This window comes from Schistocerca americana, chromosome 6 (genome assembly GCF_021461395.2).
Source record: "Schistocerca americana isolate TAMUIC-IGC-003095 chromosome 6, iqSchAmer2.1, whole genome shotgun sequence".
In the NCBI taxonomy this organism is placed as follows: domain Eukaryota; kingdom Metazoa; phylum Arthropoda; class Insecta; order Orthoptera; family Acrididae; genus Schistocerca; species Schistocerca americana.
In genome coordinates, this window is record NC_060124.1 from 470,110,018 (window position 1) to 470,132,199 (window position 22,182).

General features: G+C 44.0%; 1 protein-coding gene across 2 annotated transcripts in view; it reads left to right on the forward strand.

Annotated features, from left to right (window-relative positions):
* LOC124619451 (loricrin-like) overlaps positions 1–22,182 on the forward strand; it is a 202,699-nt gene that overhangs the window by 68,759 nt on the left and 111,758 nt on the right. For both annotated transcript variants that reach the window (XM_047145841.1, XM_047145842.1), the window contains exon 2: positions 12,050–12,349. In XM_047145841.1, coding sequence (XP_047001797.1) covers positions 12,085–12,349 — 265 coding nt within the window. In that variant the 5' untranslated portion in view covers positions 12,050–12,084. The remainder of the gene's footprint in view (positions 1–12,049; positions 12,350–22,182) is intronic.

Genomic DNA, 22,182 nt, shown 5'->3' on the forward strand with positions numbered 1-22,182 from the left:
CAGCGACCACACACGGCTGCCACAGCCTGGGATAACAAGATTCCGGCTGACGTGTCTGATGTACTGTCTTGAATTACTTTCATCACTTCCGAAATTCCATTCAATCCTGTGACGGGAAGCCATTTTCAACTCATCGATGCAGACATCAGTCCCTCTTTGTAGGGTACTTCTCGAATGTGATAAATTATTAACACTCTTGAAGTCACGCCCTTTCCAGCGAAGTTCTTATCAGTATGAAGATATCTTTATTCCACTGAGATTCTTTTTGTCTGACCTGCTATAAGACTTACTTCTCCGAATGTAAGAAACAAGGTGGTTATAATTAAACTGTTGCCACTTGAGCCAGTGTAGACGGGAAACTATTTACCACATGGATGTTTATTTATTAATTTCATTAACAGTACAGAGTAACCCACCGCCTTGAAATGTAAGGTGTGTCGGATGCTTATAAATCTAACAGCAAAGACATCTCACTGTTACAAGCTTAATGGTATACAGTTGTTAATGCTTTTTTAAAAATAAAATAGAGAACATAATATATAAATATTTCTCTAAGGTTACTGCGAATTGAATGCTCAGCACTGTTAAAATGGTTCTATATACTTTGTTTCTGTCTAGTTAATGAGAATATAGTTTACATAATGCAAATGTCTAAGAAAAAGAAAAAAAAAGAAAATGTAATAGAATGGGTATCCAACTTTATAGGGATGGTCTTCAGACTGTGCGCTGCAGGATTTGCGTCGTTAGTACACAACTGGGCATTAAAATTGCTATACCAAGAAGAAATGCAGATGATAAACGGGTGTTCATTGGACAAATATATTATACTAGAACTGACATGTGATTACATTTTCACGCAATTTGGGTGCATAGATCCTGAGAAATCAGTACTCAGAACAACCACCTCTGGCCTTAATAACGGCCTTGATACGCCTCGGCATTGATTCAAACACAGCTTGGATGGCGTGTACAGGTACAGCTGCCCATGCAGCTTCAACACGATACCACAGTTCATCAAGGGTAGAGACTGGCGTATTGTGATGAGCCAGTTGCTCGGCCACCGTTGACCAGACGTTTTCAATTGGTGAGAGATCTTGAGAACGTGCTGGCCAGGGCAGCAGTCGAACATTTTCTGTATCCAGAACGGCCCGTACAGGACCTGCAACATGCGGTCGTGCATTATCCTGCTGAAATGTAGGGTTTCGCAGCGATCGAATAATGGAAATGTCGTGTGGCTAGGGCCTCCCGTCGGGTAGACCGTTCGCCTGGTGCAGGTCTTTCGATTTGACGCCACTTCGGCGACCTGCGTGTCGATGGGGATGAAATGATGATGATTTGGACAACACAACACCCAGTCCCTGAGCGGAGAAAATTTCCGACCCAGCCAGGAATCGAACCCGGGCCCTTAGGATTGACAGTCTGTCACGCTGACCACTCAGCTACCGGGGCGGACAGCGATCGAATGAAGGGTAGAGCCACGGGTCGTAACACATCTGAAATGTAACGACCACTGTTCAAAGTGCCGTCAATGCGAACAAGAGGTGACCGAGACGTGTAACCAATGGCACCCCATACCATCACGCTGGGTAATACGCCAGTATGGCGATGACGAATACACGCTTCCAATGTGCGTTCACCGGGATGTCGCCAAACACGGATGCGACCATCATGATGCTGTAAACATAACCTGGATTCATCGGAAAAAATGACGTTTTGCCATTCGTGCACCCAGGTTCGTCGTTGAGTACACCATGGCAGGCGCTCATGTATGTGATGCATCGTCAAAGGTAGCCGCAGCTATGGTCTCCGAGCTGATTGTCCATGCTGCTGCAAACGTCGTCGAACTGTTCGTGCAGATGGTTGTTGTCTTGCAAATGTCCCCATCTGTTGACTCAGGGATAGAGACGTGGCTGCACGATCCGTTACAGCCATGCGGATAAGATATCTGTCATCTCGACTGCTAGTGATACGAGGCCGTTGGGATCCAGCACGGCGTTCCGTATTACCCTCCTGAACCCACCGATTCCATATTCTGCTAACAGTCATCGTATCTCGACCAACGCGAGCAGCAATGTCGCGATACGATAAACCGCAATCGTGATAGGCTACAATCCGACCTTTATCAAAGTCGGAAACGTGATGGTACGCATTTCTCCTCTTACACGAGGCATCACAACAACGTTTCACCAGGCAACGCCGGTCAACTGCTGTTTGTGTATGAGAAATCGGTTGGAAACTTTCCTCATGTCAGCACGCTGTAGGTGTCGCCACAGGTGCCAACCTTGTGTGAAAATGCTCTTAAAAGCTAATCATTTGTATATCACAGCATCTTCTTCCTGTCGGTTAAATTTCGCGTCTGTAGCAAGTCATCTTCGTGGTGTAGCAATTTTAATGGCCAGTAGGGTATTTTAATGTCATAACTTGCCGTTAGGCGCGAGTACTGGAACGGAGACGTAGGGTTGAAAGACATGCATCAGTTCACTGGACACAGGAACAGTGGTGATGGCCCGTGCCGATAGCCACTGCAGGGGCTGGGGCAGTAGGCTTACACACGAAGATAGTGATGGCTTCCAGTGAAATTGTTCCAGTGGTAGCCAGTAGCTAGCGTGTGTGAGGACGTGGTGAGTGCAGCATTGTTCGACGATGTGTGAGATCGTTTAGGAGATTGATGAAGAATCTGTTATTGAGGCTGTGAGTGGAATTGTACATTGTTTAAGTTAAGAGCTTCAGGAAATATTAAGCAAAACTTGGTCGTGCTGCGTTAAAGACTAGGTGTGTGTTAGAGTTCTCCAGGAGCTTTGTCTGCAGTACTTGGGGAACTTGTCGAGGAGGACCCTCTAGAGAATCTATATGAGAATGTGTGGCAATTCAACGAACTGTATAACTTACCTGAACACAAAATATCAAAACCAGATACGCGGATGAGAAAATCAATTCCTGGTCGTTCAAAATAATACGGTGCCTTACGATTTTTAGTCAGTGGAGGCAGTTACGAAACTCACATTCAAGAGGTCACCAGTGTACTTTGAGCTTATACCTTTTATAGGAGCTCCAAAAAAGCACATATTGAGAACTGCGGCTCCTAGTCCCACAGAGTTACTCTCTAAATTCATCACAGAACTCTCCCACTTCACCTTGTTGGCATAATCATAATAAAATATGTTCCATAATAGTTGATAGTTTACGTAAATTTCTAAACATATACGTATATGGTCGGTACGCACTTTTTCGGATGACGCTGCAATGGCAGACTTAGTTTTGAGTTTTATTCGTGCAGGGGGCCTTTGTCGCACAATCTAAGGGTTCGTCTTTTTTTGTGTTGAGTCTGGCCTTTGACCTACGGTTTTAGATTGTGGTTTTTAGTGTGTTTCTTGGTGGTTGGCTTTTCCTTTTTTGTTTCCATGGTCGGCCAACTACTGCCACACACTATGTGCTTTTAATTCCTTATGTCTGATCTTTGTGTCTTTCTTGTTCTGTGTCGCCCTTTGTCATCTCCGTTGCTTGTTTTTTATTCCCTGTAGTATTTTATGGTCGTGGAACAAGGAACCGATGGCCTTAGTAGTCTGGTCCCTTCAACCCCCCACAGACCAACCAACGTATTGTCGGTACTCTATTTTAACTAACAGTTGGTTTTTACTGTACTTCACCAGATACTGAAGACATTTTGCAAGGGAAGTATAATAAGCGCAACAGTAGTTCCTCCATCAACAGTTTAGCACAGCAGAAACTACCGACTTTGTAATTAGGACTCTAAAAACCACTTACAGTTGGTGGGTCTAATGGGCTAATTAACTTTACGAAATTTAATTTGGGAGTGTTGCGTAGACCTATTTGGATTCGTCACATTAAGGGGAGTACGTACGTCCTATACCCACAATGTTAAATTTGCAATATTGATGACCCATTATCTTAGAACCTGTGACAGATAGAGGTCTGAAATGTTTGGAATGTATAGTATCCCTCCTTTTCTGATTACTGAACCAGAATCAAATTGTACAGATAGATAATTAGCAAGTTATGATTTTTTTAAAAGTTGTTCAATATTTTCTTTTAAAAGTCCGTAAGTAAAAAACCGTTAGAGGTAGAGGTGTTTTGGGAGGTTCAGTACCTGCAGTATACTAAGTGGTAACAGTGTAAAATTAGAGATAATGGGTCAAATAATTTTAAAAATGTCATTTCCGGCAAATCAAGTTCAAACATTTTATTTGATATTAACTTACACATGGAGGCATGCCAGCTTCTAGAAACAGCCAGGCCCATAATCAGCATTATCTGGATCCTGTTCTTGACTACCCTGCAAACCTAGAAGCTTCCTTCTTTTCCTGCCTCTTGCTTCTTTAGTCATTTCCTCTGCTGCACGCTGGGCTTTCATGATCCCAAGTCGATCCATTCGCTGAAAGGCTTGCAGTGTGTTGGCACCTGGAGTGATACCAAGTTCCTCTAGTACCCCGATTCTTCCATTTATACCATCATCAAACATTGTCACAGCATCACAAACACCCAAGCATAGAGTTTTCCTTCCTACAAAGACATTCTTTGGTATGCGGGTCCAAATTATATTATTGAAAGACTCATTCGGGTTATGTGTTCGACTATGGAGACATTTTGAAAGAAGGTCAGGATGAGCTATTTCTCTATATATTGGTTTAATATCTTCCATCACTGCAGAAGGTATGCTATTTTTGTGCCTAAATTGTTCCTCGCTACCCGCTGCCTGAGCTTTGCGGTACTTGCACCATGAATCAGCACCCGGTGAACAAAGACCATGTATAGGTGTATCATCAGTGCAAGATTTGTGGAAGAATGTACTCCTACACTGCTCGTTTCATCCCTTGTAGGTCATATGTATTGTTTCTTATTGCCATTCCATAATAATGTTGGAGTTCATCAATGTTTTTGTCTGTAAGTCTTCCTTTACCATTTAGAGTCTCTCCATCTGATAACTTCTCTTTTCCTTTTGTCTGCTTCAATTATCGGACACGTGTTTCCATCCGTTTTTGAACGTGGCCCACACATTCAGTCTTAACAATCTGCTTATTACGATAAGGTTGGCTTCCCACTACTCATTTGTAAGCTTTTGAACCACCACCCCCCAGGTACTCAGTGTAACACACACCTCTCTCCTGTTGTGAACGTCTGAACATAGAAACAACTGCAGTAGCCTCCATACCCCCACTAGTTCCCTCATACTTCTTAGCACAATTTGTTTTATGGCTTTCACTTGTTTCATCAACAGTTTTGCACTGATGACAGCATTTAGTTAGCACTTCATTGTCTAAAACTTTACCAGTGTCAACACTAGTGACAGTTCCAACTGCATTTTTGATGTCTGACCTCTCTTCTGCCACGTGCCATCAACTGCCACAGGTAAGTCTGTTGTGTTATTTAATTCTACTGCTTCTTTAGCAGCAGCTTTCATAGAAGCAACAGCAACAGATTCGACACATTCACCAATTACTTCTGTGTACTTACTTGATCTGGTTGGTGGGTTTGGCAAGTTCAGCGTTGCACATAATACTTCAGCTGCAGTCAATCCTTTCCCAATGAACCTTATTCCATACAGGAATCTAACATTGCTCTCAAACAAGTAATTCTTGCACTTTTCAGAAGCCCAAAATGATGTAGAGAGCGTGCAAACTTCGCACTGACTATCAAGTTTGTTAGCCAGTCCAGTACTCGCAGATGAGTCCTCAGAGATGCTAATTTGCCCACCACAAACCTTACATGACACAGCATCTTGCAAAACTTGTCCTAACACACTCAAATCTAAAACAACATAACCTAAACTATTTTGATCTTTGCCAATAAATAAATCCTCATGGTCTCCAAGTTTTCTCTTCGATGCACTAGCAGGCGTGTCCTTATCACGGGTCCGTGAAAAATTTTTTTCAGGATCAACTTGATATGCTGATTTCTATGGAAACGTCGCTTCTTAAAACAACCCTATCTTTTCGGCATGTTGAAATGAGGTATAAGAGCGTATAATAACACACCAAACCACTATGTTTTCAGTTCAAAACTTATCAAACACGACAACCACAAAATAAATAAACAAAATGCATGTGCTATACCGCCATCTATGTTTACACAGTGCATCCAACCTCTTAACACGAACAGTAACATGATTTCAAGGAATAAATAGCTGAAAACCACAGCCTTCTAGATTGAATAGTTCAAGAGATAGAGATACTTAGGCAAGTCAGTGCAGAACGACCGGATAATTTTACACACTTACTATTAACTTTGAAATGATAACAACTACACTTCCAATTGGAATTTTTCGACAAATAATGCATCAAATTATTCAGGAGAGATCAAATATTAAGAAGAGATAATAATCCGAAAATGTCACTTTTTGATCAATTCCGCCATACGTATTCCCCTTAAGCCTTTTCTTACTGAACTCTGATTCAAATAAGAAATGAGACTCGTTTACATACTTATTAAGGTTATTATTAAACTTATGCAATGGATTATTTGTTACTTCACAAATGCGATCGGATTTCAAAAAATCTAAGGTTTTAAGGTTTTACTGATATTATCTCAATCGTATATCAGCACAATGGGTTCCCGTCCTCAGCCTTAATACCAAATACTTTATTCTCATGTAACTTAACATTAATATTGCTCAGTGTTGCACCAGTAACATTTTGAGTACGATCTCTACACCTGTCTTTTTGGACGACCTACCAAGTCTACGCTGCCGTTTCTGTTTGTAAGAACTTCGAGATGTTTCTTTGTTGATAGGCACTTGTGACTTCAGTTGTTGTTATTGTTACTTCATTGACAATACCACACGTACTTGATGGCAGATCAAAAATAATATCTGAATGTTTCTCTTCCAAACGGTAATCCGACATGTGATCCAAAAACTCAACGCCAATTAAGACTGCAGTATCGAAACCTTCCATTCATAGAGACGAAGCTCAGTGACGAAGAAAATGTGATGAGTACAGGGAATATGGATCACTTACGATTGAGGAAACATAACTTACTACAGCAGCGCGTATTCGCCTATGCAGACTCGTGTTCACTTGCGCATTTCTTAAAGTGGCTTTATAGCTATGGATAAATTTCATTTACTGTCACGCAGACATTGTGGTGGTAGCAGTTACTTTGAACAGCTATAAGCATAAATTCTAGTTGCAGATTTAAGTTGTTTATGTGGATAGAAACCTAAATATTCATTTCCGACAGTTACTTCCTTTCTTAACAGCAGTCAGTATCTGTAATTCTAGTTCTGAATCGTTGGTGCTGATTTGCGTGACGTATGACGTTTTGTGATACTATTCGCGAATGATACTCTTGCATAAAATGCTGTCATAACGCCGAAAAATTGTAGTGAAACGTAGCATACCTGCAGAGGAAGGACACTTGGAGGAACTGGCAGTTGTTCCTCAACAAAAACGAATATAACGTGTCTTGCATAAATAGCAGAAAGGTCGATTACTGTTTGAGTACTCAATTAGTGATAAATCACTGGAAATCGCATTCGTTAAATATCTAGGAGCTTCCAACAGGAACGGCCTGAAGTTGTCCGACGACGTAAATCTAGGTGCAGTAAAGGTAGTTTCCAGTCCGTGATTGATTAATAGTTTGTTAAAGTAATTTATTTCACCTACGAAGTACTTAGCAAACAATTCCACCGATCGACGGATTCTTGAGCCTTGGTCGTCACTCTGGGATCTGGTTCGTCATCATAGCATCACGGAGATATCCATCCAGCTCAAAGGGACAAGAAGAGAGGAACTTTATATTTCGAGAATATCTGCTGTTGAAATTCCCACAGCATAAGTTCCGAGGTCACACAGTAAATTACGTCCTCCAACATACGCCCTACAGAATGATCATGCAGATAAATGAGATCAATTGAGCTATTTCGAATGCTTAACAGAAGTTCACACGAAATACAGTGACACACACAGACACATCAACACTCATACACACATACATACATACAGGGTGCTCCATTGATCATGACCGGACCAAATATCTCATGAAATAAGCGTCAAACGAAAAAAATACCAAGAACGAAACTTGTCTAGCTTGAAGGGGGAAACCAGATGGCGCTATGGTTGGCCCGCTAGATGGCGCTGCCATAGGCCAATCGGATATTAACTGCGTTTTTTTAAATAGGAACCCCCATTTTTATTACATGTTCGTGTAGTACGTGAAGAAATATGAATGTTTTAGTTGGACCACTTTTTTCGCTTTGTGATAGATGGCGCTGTAATAGTCACAAACATATGGGTCACAATTTTAGACGAACAGTTGGTAACAGGTAGGTTTCTTAAATTAAAATACAGAACGTAGGTACGTTTGAACATTTTATTTCGGTTGTTCCAATGTGATACATGTACCTTTGTGAACTTATCATTTCTGAGAACGCATGCTTTTACAGCGTGATTACCTCTAAATACCACATTACTGCAATAAATGCTCAAAATGATGTCCGTCAACCTCAATGCATTTGGCAATACGTGTAACGACATTCCTCTCAACAGCGAGTAGTTCGCCTTCCGTAATGTTCGCACGTGCATTGACAATGCACTGACGCATGTTGTCAGGCGTTGACGGTGGATCACGATAGCAAATATCCTTCAACTTTCCCCACAGAAAGACATCCGCGGACGTCAGATCCGGTGAACGTGCGGGCCATAGTATGGTGCTTCGACGACAAATCCACCTCTCATGAAATATGCTATTCAATACGGCTTCAACCGCACGCGAGCTATGTGCCGGACATCCATCATGTTGGAAGTACATCGCCATTCTGTGATGCAGTGAAACGAAACATCTTGTAGTAACATCGGTACAACTTTACGTAGAAAATCAGCATACATTGCACCATTTAGATTGTGATCGATAAAATGGGGGCCAATTATCCTTCCTCCCATAATGCCGCACCATACATTAACCCGCCAAGGTAGCTGATGTTCCGCTTGTCGCAGCCATCGTGGATTTTTTGTTGCCCAATAGTGCATATTATGCCGGTTTACGTTACCGCTGTTAGTGACTGACGCTTCGTCGCAAAATAGACTGCGTGCAAAAACTCTGTCATTGTCCCCTAATTTCTCTTGTGCCCAGTGGAAGAACTGTACACGACGTTAAAAGTCGTCGCCATGCAATTCCTGGTGCATAGAAATATGCTACGGTTGCAATCGATGTTGATGTAGCATTCTCAACACCGACGTTTTTGAGATTCCCGATTCTCGCGCAATTTGTCTGCTACTGACGTGCGTATTAGTCGCGACAGCAGCTAAAACACCTACTTGTTCATCATCATTTGTTGCACGTTGTGGTTGACGTTTCACATGTGGCTAAACACTTCCTGTTTCCTTAAATAACGTAACTATCCGGCGAACAGTCCGGACACTTGGATGATGTCGTCCAGGATACCGAGCAGCATACATAGCACACACCTGTTGGGCATTTTGACCACAATAGCCATACATCTACACGATATCGACCTTTTCCACAATTGGTAAACGGTCCATTTTAACACGGGTAATGTATCACGAAGCAAATACCGTCCGCACTGGCGGAATGTTACGTGATACCACGTACTTATACGTTTGTGACTATTACAGCGCCATTTACCACAAAGCGAAAAAAGTGGTCCAACTAAAACATTGATATTTCTTTACGTACTACACGAATATGTAATAAAATGGGGGTTCCTGTTTTTAAAAAACGCAGTTTATATCCGTTTGACCTATGGCAGCGCCATCTAGCGGGCCAACCATAGCGCCATCTGGTCTCCCCCTTCAAGCTACACGAGTTTCGTTCTTTGTAGTTTTTTCGTTTGAAGCTTATTTCATGAGATATTTGGGCCACTCACTATCAGTGGACCTCCCTGTATATTCGACGACGGAAAAAATATCGCAACACCAAAAAAAAATTAATTTAGAGTAATGAAATTTCTGGAATGCACTTATTTAAGTCATGCAAGATTACAAGTTTAAATTCGCGGACGACAAGCCATTGTAAATGTGTAATGCTGGTACATTAATAAGCGGTGTAACCGCCAGAACGTTGACTGAAGACATGCAAACGTGCAAGCATTGTGTTTTCAGGCGCCGTTTGCCATTTTGTGGGACTAAGTTCGATGCGTGTTGCTCTTGGTCGGTCAATACAGGCACGGTTAATACTTTCTGTGAATGACGCAGGGTGTGTGTTCCGATGATGTCGCACACATGCTGGACTGTAGACATTTCCGGTGATTGAACAGGCCAAGGCAACATTTTGGCTCACAACAGCGATATGTGGGCGAGGTTAATCTTGTGGGAAATACCCCCTGGAATGCTGCTCATGAATGCCAGCACAACAGGTCGAATCACCAAATTACTGTACGAATTTGCAGTCAGGGTGCGTGGGATAACCCCGAAGTGCTGCTGCTGTCATACAAAGTCACAGCGATTCCATGGGTAGGCCCAGTGCGAGTAACACCCAGACAGATTGGTTGTAGGCCCTCTCCTAACCAACACACGGCCATCACTGGCACCGAGGCAGAACTAGCCTTCATCAGAAAAGACAACAGCTCTCAACCCTGCCCTCCAGTGAGCCCCTGTTTGGCACCACTGTAACCACAAATGGCGGCGTATTGGGGTCAGTGGAATGTACGCTACAGGGCGTATGGCTCGGAGGTGTCCTTGAAGTAACCGATTTTTTAACAGTTCGTTGTGTCTCTGTGGTGTCAACCGCTGCTCAGATTGCTGCTTCAGATGCAGTACGTTGTGCCAGAGCCATACGCCGAACACAATGATCTTCCCTCTCTGTAGTACCGTTTGGGTTGGCTCTGAGCACTATGGGACCCAACATCATAGGTCATAAGTCCCCTAGAACTTAGAACTTCTTAAACCCAACCAACCCAAGGACACCACACACACCCACGCCCGAGGCAGGACTCGAACCTGCGACCGCAGCAGCCCCGCGGCTCCGGACTGCAGCGCCAGAACCGCACGGCCACCGCGGTCGGCACCGTTTGGGCCCAGTCTTATTGCGACCGTACATTTCCGGTACCACCGCTGCAAGAAATCATGTACAGTTCTACAGTCTTGCCAATTCTTTGTGCAATATCACAGAAGGAACATCCAGTTCTCGTAGCCCTATTACACGATCTGGTTCAAACTCAGATGTTGATAATTGCATCTTTGTCTCCTTAAAGGAATTCTTGACTAACATCAACTCATCATGTAGAATCTCAAAGGTATTTAAATCAGACCTGATTTGCGTCCTCATTGTGGACGTATGTTGCAAGTGCTACTCTTAACATGAAGAGGTTGGTACAGTAGAGGAATTCACGGTGGGCCGCACCAAACCAGTCAGAACACCACTCTTATGCAACTGGTGAGAAATTTGGATAGACATCATCTTCCCTATGTAGAAACATGCCTACCAATTTTCGTTTGAGTTGCACAGTTCCTCCTTGGTGTTGCGTTTTTTTTTTTTTCATCAATGTACGTACATACAGGTAAACGTAAGTTTAATTTTTTCTGGGATAATGGACAGTACTGTCGCAGAAATGTATTAAAATAGGTATAGTTCTCCGGATTCGACGAAGATCTTCAGGAGGGTTCTCTGTTTATCAGGTGACTCTGGAACTGGAAATACCCTCACAAATACCACCACTCGGGAACCCCACTTCCAGGCTTGATTGAAAAAAAAGTTCTACAACGTCCCGGCCAGCTCTCGTGTATCGGAAATCAGAGACTTAAAAAAAAGTTTGCTTTTTCTGTTTGCAAATTTTGAATGGGAAGGTAAATTGGACTCGTACACAAAATGCCATTGACAGCACACTTTTCTTTGCTTCTGAATGTAGTCGTAGAATCATTTTATGACGTTGTGCATCCTTTCCAAAAAAAACACTTTGTTGTTGTTGTTGTTGTTGTCTTCAGTCCTGAGACTGGTTTGATGCAGCTCTCCATGCTACTCTATCTTGTGCAAGCTTCTTCATCTCCCAGTACTTACTGCAGCACACATCCTTCTGAATCTGCTTAACTGTATTCATCTTTTGGTCTCTTAAGACTATGTTTTCTGCCCTTTTCAGGTTATTGCTGAGATCACTTTGCAGTCAGCAGCTCGATGAGTGACGGTTGTGACAGTGGCGGTGGGGACACCGGCGGAGGTTGCGACAGTGGGGGTGGCTTCTCCGGAGGCGGAGACTCCTCCTGGAGCGGTGGGGGCGGCGGTGGAGACCACGGCAGCAGCGACAGTCACCACCACTCGTCCAGCCACTGGGGCGGTGGCGACCACAGCTCCAACCACTGGGGCAGCGACAAGACCGAGTCCGGCACCGACAACAACGACTGGTGGAAGTCGTATGGGGCTGCAGCCGGAGCTGACACAGGTGAACTGAGCTGTCTAATGTGCGCGTCATTTATGACGGCGGCCGAGTTTAGGTTCGTTCTGCGCATCTGACGTCACAAAATACAGCCAGCCAATGAACAGAGGACGACGTTGCCAGAGCTCGACTGCAGGGCAGAGCACGGACGAGTGTCTTCAGTTTTAGAAACGTTCAGTCATAAATAAAGTAATTCAACAAAAGCAATGTCTTGATAGCAGACTTTCTTTTATAGAAAGTTTGGAAAAAGCATTCTTTATACCAATTGCTTCATATTCTATTAATTAATTAAACCAAACAAGCAACAAGCCTCCAAATTCAGGCGATAGCAAGGAAAGGTGTTTGTATAATTCTCACTAACCGCTTTTTCGCAATAAAGAAGAGCGGTAATTGTTTATTTCCTATTGTACTTCGATGAAACGTGAATAATTCATAATCATACCAACAGTGTTTGTCGGTGTTTTGCGTAATGTTTTAAAGTCCTCCGGTAGTAATATTGAATGACAAGCTGCATTAGCGTAATGGTTGAAGTGCATGGCTGCGAAGCAAAGGGTTCTGAGTTCAAACCTCGATCAGTGCTTAATATCTTCTTTATTTTAAAAACAATATCGAAGTGTCTTACTCCATGAATTTTATTCGTTTGAATGTAATTTTTTGAAATTTCTAGTGGCAACTAAAATCGACTATACGGAAAGTATACGCTATAGACTTTTGCCTCTGCAAACTCTTCAAAATCTCGTGCAATGGTTTACTACATCTACTGCTGCACAATAACTGCGTTGAACATCGAAACAAAATTAAGTCATTTATGGGGGGAAGGTATCAGTCAAGAAGATGTGTAAAAATCAAATTTTTGGGGCCAAGTAGTTTTTGTGAAATCGAACGATAAAGTGTGTCAAAGCAGTCGGAACACCATGTGTCTGCACAGGCGAGCAGTGCAATGATGACAAAATCGCGCACATCGCGGAATGCGGGGAGCACGTCTCTGTAGCAGCGAAAGGGTTAATGCGGCCGTGGTGGCTTTACTTCATAAACAGCGCGCTCCCCCCTAAACGTAAGTTTGCGAACTATATTATGGCGCTGCTTCTCTTGGCACGTACAACTGGCAACGCAGCAATTTCCCGCGTCTGGGCGAGCATGCGTGAACCGCCAAGATAAAAGAATTGAACTACACTCCTGGAAATTGAAATAAGAACACCGTGAATTCATTGTCCCAGGAAGGGGAAACTTTATTGACACATTCCTGGGGTCAGATACATCACATGATCACACTGACAGAACCACAGGCACATAGACACAGGCAACAGAGCATGCACAATGTCGGCACTAGTACAGTGTATATCCACCTTTCGCAGCAATGCAGGCTGCTATTCTCCCATGGAGACGATCGTAGAGATGCTGGATGTAGTCCTGTGGAACGGCTTGCCATGCCATTTCCACCTGGCGCCTCAGTTGGACCAGCGTTCGTGCTGGACGTGCAGACCGCGTGAGACGACGCTTCATCCAGTCCCAAACATGCTCAATGGGGGACAGATCCGGAGATCTTGCTGGCCAGGGTAGTCGACTTACACCTTCTAGAGCACGTTGGGTGGCACGGGATACATGCGGACGTGCATTGTCCTGTTGGAACAGCACGTTCCCTTGCCGGTCTAGGAATGGTAGAACGATGGGTTCGATGACGTTTTGGATGTACCGTGCACTATTCAGTGTCCCCTCGACGATCACCAGTGGTGTACGGCCAGTGTAGGAGATCGCTCCCCACACCATGATGCCGGGTGTTGGCCCTGTGTGCCTCGGTCGTATGCAGTCCTGATTGTGGCGCTCACCTGCACGGCGCCAAACACGCATACGACCATCATTGGCACCAAGGCAGAAGCGACTCTCATCGCTGAAGACGACACGTCTCCATTCGTCCCTCCATTCACGCCTGTCACGACACCACTGGAGGCGGGCTGCACGATGTTGGGGCGTGAGCGGAAGACGGCCTAACGGTGTGTGGGACCGTAGCCCAGCTTCATGGAGACGGTTGCGAATGGTCCTCGCCGATACCCCAGGAGCAACAGTGTCCCTAATTTGCTGGGAGGTGGCGGTGCGGTCCCCTACGGCACTGCGTAGGATCCTACGGTCTTGGCGTGCATCCGTGCGTCGCTGCGGTCCGGTCCCAGGTCGACGGGCACGTGCACCTTCCGCCGACCACTGGCGACAACATCGATGTACTGTGGAGACCTCACGCCCCACGTGTTGAGCAATTCGGCGGTACGTCCACCCGGCCTCCCGCATGCCCACTATACGCCCTCGCTCAAAGTCCGTCAACTGCACATACGGTTCACGTCCACGCTGTCGCGGCATGCTACCAGTGTTAAAGACTGCGATGGAGCTCCGTATGCCACGGCAAACTGGCTGACACTGACGGCGGCGGTGCACAAATGCTGCGCAGCTAGCGCCATTCGACGGCCAACACCGTGGTTCCTGGTGTGTCCGCTGTGCCGTGCGTGTGATCATTGCTTGTACAGCCCTCTCGCAGTGTCCGGAGCAAGTATGGTGGGTCTGACACACCGGTGTCAATGTGTTCTTTTTTCCATTTCCAGGAGTGTATATTATGGCGCTGCTTCTCTTGGCACGTACAACTGGCAACGCAGCAATTTCCCGCGTCTGGGCGAGCATGCGTGAACCGCCAAGATAAAAAGAATTGAACTATAATAGAATCACGGGAAGGGCGGGGCGGGAGCCACGTGGAAAGCGACCACATCCCACGTGACCTGTGGTCCCTGCTCCACTAGACTGCGGCTGCTAAATACAGAAGGGTCCAAAAAAATGTATCCACTGTTTAAAAGTCCATAACTGGCAAACTAATTGACGAAGTTGCCTCATCTTTAGTAGTGTAATAGTTTGTAGTTCTGGCAATAGCTACACAAGCGTTGTTTTGCGTTGTTTTGTTTTGTCAGATGACACAAGCCAGAGAGTCAGTGTTTTGTTCTTAGTTGCACGTAGCCGGCCGGCCGGTGTGGCCGAGCGGTTCTAGGCGCTTCAGTCTGGAACCGCGCAACCACTACGGTCGCAGGTTCGAATCCTGCCTCGGGTATGGACGTGTGTGTTGTCCTTAGGTTAGTTAGGTGTAAGTAGTTCTAAGTCCAGGGGACTGATGACCTCAGATGTGAAGTCCCATAGTACTCACAGCCAGTTGAACCATTTTTTTGCACATAGTTACTCGAGTAAACATGGCTGGCGCAAGGCTTACATTCGACGGAAGGAAGTCAGTTTTGAAGTGGTGTTTTAAGTACGAAAACATTAATGAGGTTCAACGGCAATGGCGAAATGACTACCAAACAGAGCCACCGACACGTTTAACGATTCATCGCATTCGAGACAAATTTGAAGCCGAAGGCTGTGTTAAAGATGTACACAAACAACGATCTGGACGACCTGTAACAGTAACAACTCCAGCTAACTCCCATCGTGTGTTACAACAATTCACTCGCTCACCACAGATGTCTCTGAGACAATGTGCCTGTAAAACTGGAGTGAGTCGCTCAAGTGTTCGGCAAATTTCGAAGACAGCAAAGTGGAAGTGCCACATCCCACGATTGCTACATGCAATGAACGAGGACGACCCAGATCGTAGAATGGAGCACTGCGAGTGGTTTACTAACATGGTGCTCAAGGATGAAGAGTTTGCAGAGATGATTGTGTGGTCTGATGAGGCACAGTTCAAACTCAGTGGTACAGTAAAGCGCCACAATTGCATCTACTGGGCCGCCGAAAATCCGAACGTCCATGTAGACAAAGCCGTGAAGTTTCCAGTAGTAAATGTGTGGTGTGGGTTGTCTTACCGGGGCTTGATTGGGCCATTCTTCTTTGACGGCACAGTTACCGGTGAGGTGTACCTTCAGAAGCTTCAGACATCCATTTTACCTGCCATCCAAGAGTTGTATGGAGACGGAAGAGTTTACTTTCCACAAGATGGTGCCCCAGCCCACTACCAAAAACGTGTTAGGGCGTATCTCGACGAAAATCTACCAGGAAGATGGATAGGCCGTAGAGGTGCTGTGGAGTATCCACCACATTCCCCAGACCTAACCCATCTGGACTTTTACCTGTGGGGAGCACTAAAGGACGTCGTTTATCGAAAAAAGCCACGCACATGGGATGAACTTCGAGAATCCATCGTACATTCATGTGCAAATATCCAACTGAACACGTTGCAGTCAGTAGTTCGTGCTGCAGTGCGGCGGCATCGTTTGTGTATGGATGTTAATGGTGACCGTTTCGAACACCTACAGTGATATCTTTAAGTTGGCCTTTAAGCTACACTTTCACCAAAAATGAGACAACTCCGTCAATTCGTTTGCAAGTTATGGACTTTTAAACAGTGGATACATTTTTTTAGACCCCTCTGTATTACCTGTAGAGTTAGAAGTTCCTGTACACTCCGCGCTCAGGGGATGTACTACAACCCCCTATGTATCGCTCACACGGGGATCGTGAGGATAAGACTAGAATAATTACTGCACGCACAGAGGCCTTCAATCATTCTTCCCACGCTCCATACATGAATGGAACACGAAGAGAACCTAATAACTCATCCAATGGGACGTATCCTCTGCCATGCACCTCATGGTGGTGTGCAGACTACATGGGAGATGCAAATGTAGATGAAGGGGCAACAGATCCTTCAACTTGGCCAGATCAGCCGTGTTCATATCGATGAAGTGCCGTGGAATGTGTAAAAAAGAAGCATTCATATGGTGTGCTGGATGCTATGAAAATTATTGGTTTTCATGTTTCTATGACGTTTATAACTCTGGCTAGTGTGAGACCACATCTGTGGTATAAAATACCCGATAGTCTAAATAAAGGGTATTTGAAATTCATTTTTGCCCTAATAATTCAATTCGTTATGTTTTATTCACTTAAACAACCTTTACTTACAGTCGATCATTAAGAATTCGTATTTGCAATGAATGCGTGCAGTGCATAATTAGAAACAATGTGAATTTTTCATAACAATGATGCTTAGATATGTGTCAGTTAGCATAAATTTGATGAATTTTATATTTAAAAGGTGTAGGTGTTCCGAAGAGAGCGAAAAAAAGGAAGATCGAAGTGAGATTTGAACCATCGATCCACGGAATGTATCATAACGCTACTGGTTCAGCTACGAATCCTTAACTGTAGTAATGCAGTTGCTTGGGAAGCTTCAAAGCCGAATTCTTCTGTAAACTTGAGAAAAACAATGAGAACTTCCACGCATGTTTTTCACTACGGAGCACGAAGCAGCGTCAACCATTTTCACACAGCGCGACACTCAGAACACAGCAGAACAGAGACTGTGACTGTAAACGATTCTTGAAATAAAAACCACGTAGCTAACGCATGATCGAGAAAAACTTTAATGGCTGTTAATACATTATAATATCTTAAATTTCATTTAGCTTTACTCAGTAATAAGATGTCTAATACATAAGTAGGACCTACTTACAACAGCGTAACAATACCAGTGTACCTGTACTACGGCTGCTGATCAATCATCACGTTTGTGTTTGTTTATGTTATGTTGATTCTTATAATGAACAATGCATAATTCAAAACAGTGTATTGTGTATTGGAGTATTTACATGTAAAAATCACAGATCCAGCGTACCTGTGTGTTCACCAACGTGCGTTTCTCGCAGACCTATTCATCTCCGTGTCCTCCATGACATTGTGCGGAGCATCTGAGGATTTACGATTCCAAAGGCTTTTTCGATGCTTCAGAAATTTGATATGCAAATGGTGTCGTCTAATATTGGCCCCAAAATATAGGAATCTGAAACATACGAATGACTGAAAATGAGGCTCTCCTCTTATGCTCTCAGCCTAATCCTGATCAGACTCGGTGCCTGATGTAGTCTATTTTCCTGACGCTCGGCGCCTGTTGCCTGTGCTAATTGTCTTGTAGAGGTGCGGTCTGTTTAATATTTGGCGATCGGAAAGAGAAGTGCAGAGGGTGCTTAAATATTCGAGCATCGGACCGCGAGGAAGGTCTATTCGACGTGGAAGTTAAACTGTACCTTACACTATCCTCCAGGGCGCTGAAATTCCCGTCATTTCATCTTTCAATTAGCGAGCTCAATTTGTTACCCCCCCCCTCCCCCCCCCCCCAATCACGTTGTGTAACCACGCCTCCCAGTCTTCGTACAGGGTGAAAATTTACGAACTTGCAGCGGCTGACGTGTAACTTGGAAACTCCCCCTTCACTACCTGGTATAGCATCTTTAGAAAGAACGCACACCAAGTTTCATCCATATTGGTCTATTTCTTTGTGTTTGGCATTCGTGTGAATCAAGGAAGTCGAGTGAGTGTCAAAAAATGGACGAAGAAGAATTTTGTGTGGTGATTAAACATTACTTAATGAAAGGCAAAATGCCTCAGGAGACTAAAGAGAAGCTTGATAAACATTACGATGACTCTGCACCTTCGATTAGAACAGTTTATAAGTGGTTTCAAAATTTTCGGAGTGTCAATATGGGCACAAGTGATGTTGAACGTTCTGGACGCCCTGTGGAGATTACGACTCCAGAAGTCATTGATAAAATCCATGATATGGTGGTGGATGACGGAAGAGTTAAGGTGCATGAGGTTGCTAGTGCTGTGGGCATCTCGATTCAACGGGTACATAATATTTAGCATAAACATTTGGACATGAGAAAGCTATCCGCAAGATGGGTTCCGCGATTGCTCGCGCTTGACCAAAAACGGAATCGTGTGAAGTGTTGCAAGGATGGTTCGTAGCTGTTCAGGAAGATTCCACAGGACTTTAAGCGTCGTTTCGTCACTGTGGATGAAACATGGATACATTTCTATACTCCTCAGACCAAACAACAATCTAAATAATGGGTTACCAAGGGAGAATCTGCACCAAAAAAGGCGAAGACCAGTCCTTCGGCCGGAAAGGTTATGGCGACTGTCTTTTGTGATTCGCAAGCGATAATCTTCATTACTATCTGGAAAAGGGTAACACTGTTACAGGTGCAAATTATTCATTGTTATTGGGCGGGTTGAAAACCGAGCTGCAAGAAAAACGCCGGTGATTGGACCGCAAAAAAGTGGCCCTCTTGCTATCTGTCAGACTTTAGACTGGCTAGCCTTTTCTGAACACTTAAATCTGTTAAGTTTCACATACAGGTTGCAGGTGAAGCGTCCTCTCTTATTTTGAGCACCTGGTCGCGAAGAATTATAGATCTTTTGTACAATTCTTCATTAGTCTTGTACCGAGGTTAAGTCACATGGAACTAAATCATTCCCCATATTGAGCTGTCTGGTGAGGTAAGGTCTGAACATCGTGTTGGTCGTCTCAGTGGGTGTAGAGGGTCTTATGAACACGCTCCATCCCGCAGCCTAAAAATTATCCATTAAGGAACTCACACACATGTTTTGTGAAGTTTACTGAAGCTCAGTCTTGTTGTAATCATATGTGATCCGTGACTTCCTTGTCTTTGAGCTAAGGCATTAACCACGTTTGCATTTCCAAATAAGAATTACCATTCACATACCCGTAAAAAAATATGGCCAGAAAGGGTGTTACGACTACATCCAAGCCCATATAATAACATGAAATGAGTTATTTCGCAACGTAACATTACACACACTATCCTATTGTGACTAAATATGAGTGTACATAGAAAGTGACGAATACACTTCATGCCGTGAAATTTGCCACCAGAAAGTGAATGTGAGCCAAGTATAACAGATACTGACGATTTCACTAACGATAGGAGATGGCAAACTTACTCAAAGCGCAACAAAAGGGGAAAATTACTTGAAAGTGACACAATTAAATTTGAACACGTTCGTGACACAGTTAACTATATACAACACGACCACCAAGTGTTCTAAATCGGAGCTCCGAGTGTTATAAATCGCACCTTATAAGTCAGATTTCTCCAGAGAGAAAAGCCTTTGCCATCTGTAAAATAATTTGCCTAATAAATCATAAATATTTAGCCTGTGTGGTGAACCCAATGGTCCACGTAGTCTCAGCAGCAAGAAATCTCTGAATAACTGCATCCTCTTTAACTTTACAAAATTTTATAAAACGAGAAATTCTAACGGAAAACGCATGTACATTGTAATCTTCAGTTCAGCTCCAAGCAAAGGCAATAAGCACACCACTCCTTCAAAGTGCATGAGAATCCTAACTTACAGCCAACTAAAGCACACCATCTCTTGAAAGTATATGAGAATGCTACCATGGAGCCAACTATATGTGGCTGAAATTAGTCTTAAATTGGTAATACGAGGAAAAGGCATGAATTAATAAATTTGTGAAATCTAATTGCAATAAATAAACAGTATAATATACCAGTAGATCATTAATGCAACTTCGTCATGGTGGCGACGAATAATTATCGACTAAGAATAGTTAACATCTTTTCTAACAACATCTCTGATTACCAAAGACATAATGTCACAAAGCGCGTGGAACCTTGGCAATGAGTGGAAAAATACTATTAAGTCACTTGAGTTTACAGAGTCCTAATACGGCGAGGGAATCCGGTCACCGTTTGTTCTGAATGGAGTAAAATGCGAACGCAGACAAAATATTTTGCAAAAACACGCGAACCGGTGTCTTTACCTAACGTGATGCCTACCGTAATTTCTAGTCGTATGAAGGCAATCACAATGCTTGCGGCTGGCTGTAATCTCACCACAATACCGATCCTTGGTGTTCGAAAGTCTTCATTTGCACTCTAGATAAATGTCTGCGAAACTACTTGCTACAGCGTGCTGCACCGGACGACGAGCAGAATAGCATGACGGGACAGAATCGAATTCTACCGTCTAGCGTTCCCATTGGCTCAGATGACTCTAAGCACTATGGGACTTAACATCTGAGGTCATCAGTCCCCTAGACTTAGAACTACTTAAACCTAACTAACCTAAGGAGCAACAGCGCGGTTCCGGACTGAAGCACCTAGAACCGCTCGGCCACAGCGGCCAGCTGCTGGGGAGAATGGTTCAAATGGTTCTGAGCACTATGGGACTCAACTGCTGTGGTCATTAGTCCCCTAGAACTTAGAACTAGTTAAACCTAACTAACCTAAGGACATCACAAACATCCACGCCCGAGGCAGGATTCGAACCTGCGACCGTAGCGGTCTTGCGGTTCCAGACTGCAGCGCCTTTAACCGCACGGCCACTTCGGCCGGCAGCTGGGGAGAGATTCGCCGATTATTGTGTATGTAAACTGACGAGCGAGCAGTTCTGGAGGTGGGGTAACTGACCTTTACCCAGGAGAAAGTCAAAACAGTCATACAGGATGACTAGCAGAGCAAGGCAGTGTGCGGAGATTTACGTAGACTCTCTTCATACATATGTGTAGCCTCATTAGTCACTAATTTCTGTATTCCAATTAGGGTTAACACATTTTGTGGAAAATAAATAATTCCTAGATGCGTCTGTGTACAACGCATTTTGTGGAAAATAAACACTCTCGAGGTGTGTCTGCACAGTGAAACACTAATGATTTGCAAGGCGTGCTGCGGAAGAGTCGTTATGATTTTGAAATAGTATGTAGTAGCTTCCCATGACATAGTGAAGTAGAGAGAATAGGGACATAGTTGCTCACTCTTCATTTTGCAGTCACACAAATGAGCGAAGTTAGTCATCTCATTCTGGCGATCTCCCTTCCCTCACATTTCTACCCTCCACCGCCACTCCTTTCCAACACTAGCAGTCACAGCCCAAGAACACAATTTATACCTCAGTGGGAGGGATATTGTACATACACTTAAGTCTTGAATAGTCGTGCGGGTGTCACCCAGCGATTTTCTTTCTGTTATGTTGTTGCCTGTACGGGT